The sequence below is a fragment of the Bubalus bubalis genome, chromosome 7 (assembly GCF_019923935.1).
Source record: "Bubalus bubalis isolate 160015118507 breed Murrah chromosome 7, NDDB_SH_1, whole genome shotgun sequence".
NCBI lineage: Eukaryota > Metazoa > Chordata > Mammalia > Artiodactyla > Bovidae > Bubalus > Bubalus bubalis.
In genome coordinates this window covers 91,746,554-91,752,553 of record NC_059163.1, presented here as the reverse complement: position 1 = coordinate 91,752,553, position 6,000 = coordinate 91,746,554, and the positions used below count along the sequence as shown (strand labels likewise).

Genomic DNA, 6,000 nt, shown 5'->3' with positions numbered 1-6,000 from the left:
CACACACACACCTTGGGCCCAAAGCTTTTACCTCAAAACATGTATATTTCATAGTTACAATTTACGGTTCAGAATAAAAGAACTTTTTTATGCCTCAGTTTCCTTGCCTATGAAAATGGGGACAATGATAACGCCACCCTTAGGGGGTTGTTATGAAGATTAAAAGACTCTCATATGTAAAGCTCTAGGAAAAACATAAAAACACATCAATAAATGTGATGATATTGACAATGATGATGGTGATGTTTTATATAACCACTCACATGCACTTTCCTAGGAGTGGGAAGCTAAGTATTATTTAAAGCCCAAAGAATACACAGAAGGCTTAATATCCTTTTTGGGGCAACTCTCATTTGGCCTTGCTTTTTAACATCTATGAACTTCACTGTTAAAGAGAATTTATAGGGTTTTGAAAATAGTGTGTTAAGTAGAGCATAAATTAATCTGAGAACTGTGCGTGTGTGTGTGTGTGTGTGTGTGTGTGTGTGTGTTCAGTCATTCAGTCATGTCCTACTCTTTGCGACCCCATGGACGGTAACCTGACAGCCTCCTCTGTCCAGGGGATTTTCCAGGCAAGAATACTGGAGTGAGTTGCTATTTCCTCCTCCAGGGGATCTTCCTGACCCAGGGATCGAACCTGTGTCTCCTGCATCTCCTGCCAATACTGGAAGGCTGATTCTTTACCACTGAGCCACATGGGAGGCCCAATCTGAGAAAGAGAATTGGTTTAAATTTGAACTGTGGAAGTACAATTCAGCCACTTTTAGTATTTTCATTATTCTATAGAGGTTTCTTTTTTTCCCCCCTTCTTCATCTGTGTCATATATATATATATAAAACTATATAACTATATATAACTTTTCTTCAAAGAAGAAAAAGTGGTTTAAAATAGCCATAATCCAAACTTTGTTTCCAGACATAAAACCATTTTGTCTGATATTGGCTCCTTATCTATCTTGAGATAGAACCTAAAAACCAGTCTCATAAAATACACTAATATCTTCATTTAAAATGTCTGCGGTGTTTGAAGGCAACAAGTCCTGGTCCCTGTGTAATGGTCTCAGAAACAATGCTTGTCTTCCACTTTCCAACTAAAAAAATCAAGATACAGGACATATCCTGTCTCTACCGGGAATGTTGTGGAGATAAATGAGGTGCTGGCTTTATAGGCTTAGGTGAGCTCTGCCAGAAGACTGCTGCAGATTTGTGCTATTTAATATTATTAATGTAATAAATGCCTACCCCTCTCATTTTTGACACCTCCTGGAAACTTCAGTTTTTCAACTAATTGGTGTCAGGTAGTCCAAAAAATTGTAGCCTGATTTTCGGGGGATTATAATTCTTTTCTTTTACACTAACATTGAGTGCCCTTATTTCTTTCAGTGTAGCCTTCTTTATTCCTCTGTGAAGACCTGGTTCATTAGATCAGACATCAGTGTCTTTTTGGAGCACAGGATGGAGAAAGATGAGATGTAAGAAAGAATCACACAGCTTGAACAGCAAAGCAGACAGAAGCAGAAAAATCAAGCAGGCACATGCTAGGTTGGAGAGGTCACCTTTTCCCCCTTTTCTCCCAGGTCACCCTTCTCGCCTCGCGGACCAGGGAAACCCTACAGGATAAAAAGCAAACCAAAAAGATCTATTGATGTAACTGTGGCAAAACCATACTGAAAGAAACAAGATTTCATGTTTCCGAACGCAAATATAAAGAAACATGGCATGGCCCCAAATCTCAAAACTTAGATGGGTAAAGTAGTGCTTGGAAATAACAGTTTCCTAACATCTCAAGTATCTATAAACAAAGGGTTTCTTGCTGCTTCTCCAAAGAACTGCAGAGTGGAGAGAATATTAAGACCCTAGTGTGAATCCTGGCACGTTCTTGGATTTGTGTGGCTGTGGGCAAATCACTCACCTCAGCATTTTAGTCCTTTGACCATAAAATGAGGTTAATATTTACTACACAACTCCCAATGTGAGCATTAAACTCGAAGATGTATATAAAGTACCAGAATGATGTCTGTACACCACAGTGCCTTATACACAATTACTACTAACACTTTTGCTTCTGCTACTGTTCACATAATACAGGACGAGCAGTACACATTTCAAGAGGGATTGACTTTAACATTATTTTTAGAGAATTATGTTCCTATAAGATATATAGAGACTTTAATGCTAAAAAGAAAAATACTGTATAACAGCTTTAAAAATAAATATAACCGTTTCCCTAAGGGTAGCATGTAAAAGATGTTTCAATTTTATGCATATTTTAAAATAAGTGGTTCAGCCACAGATGTTGAGTGTCTCTAATTTGGGAAAGTATTTTGGAGTATATCAACTGTCAGTTATTAATTTTATACCAAACTAATTATGGTCTTTGCCTCCATGTCTGTCTCATGCAGACACTAGCGGTAGATTTCATATTGCTGTCTACATGCAGAGCAATATATGCTGTATGCGTAACTATGTGCACAGAAAAAAATTAGAACTATTCTTGCTGGGATTGATGATGGAGACCATCAGCATCTATTATAATGGGAGGATGTTTACTGTATGTTTTACTTACATCAAGACCAGGCTCTCCATCTTTCCCCTGCCAAAGAACCACAGTGGCTACATTAGTGTTCCTACGTTTCATAAATAGGCTATTGTTCTATTTAAGGCTGCCTGGACATGCAACACTAGTATTAAAACAACTAATTCAGAAAAGTGAAAAAAATCCTCTATTGATTAGTAATGCAAATTTATTTCACTAAATCGAGTGAAGCGACTGTTAATGTTGCAGTTAAGGGTGATGGACATGTTTTAGTATGTATCAGGTTAAATAGTGTGATATTTTGCTGAAGTTTAATTCTTGGTATCCAAGTTATTTATCTAGGAGTAAGTCAAAAGCAAAAATACTGTTTAGTTGATTTAAAAACACACAAGCACTAATAGAATATGGAAATCAAAACTACTTTACTTTGACAGCTTAATAAATGAGTGAGCAAAGAATGTGAAAACTGTTTGTTAAATACAGCTTTAATTTGTCTAGAGGTGCACCTTGTCTATAAATACTGAGGGTGTGAAGCTCACAATTTTAAAACTGTTTGTAGATGAATGGTCCCCTATCCATTCACCCCTGTGGAGCAGATTTTCTGGGCAATGACTAGGGTCACACAATGGATCCACCCAAAATTTGCTGAGAAGATGCTTGATTCCATCAATTAGATTTTGAAATCTATTTCAAAATCGGCATCTCTTTTAGCACTCAAATAATCATGGCTGACGCTTTTATTTCAGTTTATAAAAACTAGAATGTGCAAGGTATGTAGAAGCTACACAGTGGTTAAAAACCTTGAGATGACAGTAAGTATGTGCTTCTACTGAAGTCCTATCTTACCCCATTGCATCATTCACAATTATCCTAAAAAGAATATTCTGAAGCAGACCCCAGGCCCTCAATTTGAAGTGAGGGTAATTGAGAATTTTCAGAAGATAGAACACTATCAACATTCTCTGTTCTGAAGATCACTTGTCATCACAGTGATTTAGAAAGGTCAGAAACAGCAAAACCATTGTAAATATCAATTTAGAAATAACTTTTATTAGCAAGAACAGTTTTTGTAAGTTATCTATGAGAATGGATAAAGTCTGAAGACAGTTGTTTTAAATAAAGCTTCCACACCCACTTCTGGTACAATGACCTCCCAAGGAAGGGCCAAGTACGGGTCCAGTCAGATGGCCCCAAATCCTGCTTTCAGCTTAGCCCTGTCCATCTCATGGACAGCCTCTGATCCTCTCAGTCTTGTGAAGCACGTGGATGAGTGTCCCTAAGTGTGAGAACATGGCACAAATATGACCTATCTCTGAAACACACAGTTACACTGGTGTTGAAGAGAATTAGTGGGTTGCTCTTTGCTCCTCTAATGGGATTAGTCTGCCCATGAGGGGAGAGTTAACTGCGCCAAAAACAGATCGTCTACACATGCTGGGGGAAACACCGAGAGACACAGAACTCACGGGCAGACCATACGGCCCTCGGGGTCCCGGCTCTCCCGTAGCTCCTTTTTCACCCTATAATAAAAGATGAGAGTTCCAGTCATACACAAACGTCTATATTCATACACTTTCTCTAATGCTTTGTGTCTAAAGCTTCTATTTGAAGCATCATTCTATCAAAATTCTAAAAAGGCAGACTCTTCCAGGGTTGCTGCCAGTGATACAGCAAAAGAAAATATTAGTGCATTTTACAGAATCACCTTTGAAAGGGCTGTAGGTCAGACTGACGCTGTCCAACTGTGCAAAAGGACTTGCCTATCTAGTGTGCTGTGCTTGGGTTTCTTTGGCATTCATGTGAAATGTTTATTCATTACTAATTATTTTAAGTTACTACTCTTTCAAAAATGTAAGGATAAAATGGTTTTTTTCCTCCTACCAAATGTCTCCTCTTCAGCAAGCCTTTCCTGCTTTACTCCCCTCCCCTCCATCCTACTTGAGTTGTATTTTACTTGAGAGTGCTCATATACCAGGAGACATACGCATGTTATAAATTGTCTATTCTCTGCTGAGTCCCTCCTTAGAATATGCACATCAGGGTATCCGGATCCTGGCTTTGTTCCCTACTGCATGCCCACAGCTTAAATAGTGTCTGGCACATCAGTAAATATTTGTAGAATTAATGAATCAAGTCAAATCACTAAGTCATGCATGTTTTTCTTCCTTTATGAAAAAGATGGTTTAAAAACTTTTATGCCTTCTCTTCAATGCTTGATAATGTAGGAATTTACTGCCTTCATTGCTCTCTGCATGTACCTATTGAAGGAGAATAGTTCGCCTTGGCTTAGACAATAATCTGAACACTTATAAAAGTGCAATTGGAGGTGGTCCCAGGAATATGATATAATTGTGATAATAAAGAAATAAATGTTCTGCATTTCAAGTAGTATTTTCTTCTGCTGCCATCTCCAAAGTTTGACAGTCCATGTCTAGTATGAAAACTTGAGGAGGAATGGCAATGTTTATATGAGGGCCAAACAGAAAATGTTACCTTCTTTTATCACCACCCTTGAGGAAGTTTAAAGGTGCTAAATCTCTTTCAAGGGTAAAATGACAAATTCAGCTGATAACTGTGCATACAGATCCAAGGGTTATTCTGTGTTTCTCTACTCTCTAGATTGCCACGGGGGCAAATTTCAACTCACTGTTAACAATCTTTAAATTTAGGAGTTGTTGGTGCTAATTAACACTGTCACTTAGAGGCACATATAGTATCAGATTACTGGGAATAAATACAATAAAATCTTGTTGAATTTAGTAGAAGTTCAATTAATACTTCATGTTTATTACTGAAAGAACAGGAGTTGCATTCAGGAAAATAGCCAGGCTTTGAAATGAAACAGATTTAAATTTGAATGCCAGTTCTGGCACTTACTAGTGTGGCCTTGAGTAACTTTCTTAACCTTTCTGTGTCTGTTTCACTGGCTGTAAAATCAGAAGAATACATATTCTGCAATAATTTTTCTAAAGATTAAATGTTATTATAAAATATGAAATATATTTTGCTAAATAATATGTCCATAAATAATGACTATCATTGTTATTATACAGTTAAAGGTCTTGTTTTTAATGAAAAGGGCTTGGCAACACAAAGAGTACTTATTCAAAATAAGTGCTGCCATCTGGCAGTGTTATTTATGATTTTTTTTACAATGTAGTGGTGCTGGCGGTGATGATGTGGGTGGGTGTGTGTGTGTGTGTAGTGGGAGGTGGGGATTTAGAAGGAGAATTCACATAACTTGGAGCCTGTCTAATTTGAAGAAACTCAATGGATTAGAGTAGATCTAGTTTGAAATATCTCCATAGATTATTAAGATATACCTAGTCCCTCCTTCCTCCTCTGATTAAATACCTCAGCTTTATTGTTTTTAAAATTAATACACCATGACTGATTTGAATTAAGCCGTCATGAAGCATTTGTCTATGGAAAACTCCATTTATAGAACTGCCCATCCCAAATAA

The 6,000-nt window shown here is 37.4% G+C and overlaps 1 protein-coding gene across 1 annotated transcript in view; it reads right to left on the bottom strand.

Annotated features, from left to right (window-relative positions):
- Positions 1–948: 948 nt before the first annotated feature.
- The window catches only part of COL25A1 (collagen type XXV alpha 1 chain), a 485,880-nt gene continuing 480,828 nt past the window's right edge, over positions 949–6,000 (bottom strand). The window contains exons 33-35 of the mRNA XM_045166311.1: positions 4,003–4,056; positions 2,567–2,593; positions 949–1,610 (exon numbers count right to left, since the gene is read on the bottom strand). Coding sequence (XP_045022246.1) covers positions 1,539–1,610; positions 2,567–2,593; positions 4,003–4,056 — 153 coding nt within the window. The 3' untranslated portion in view covers positions 949–1,538. The remainder of the gene's footprint in view (positions 1,611–2,566; positions 2,594–4,002; positions 4,057–6,000) is intronic.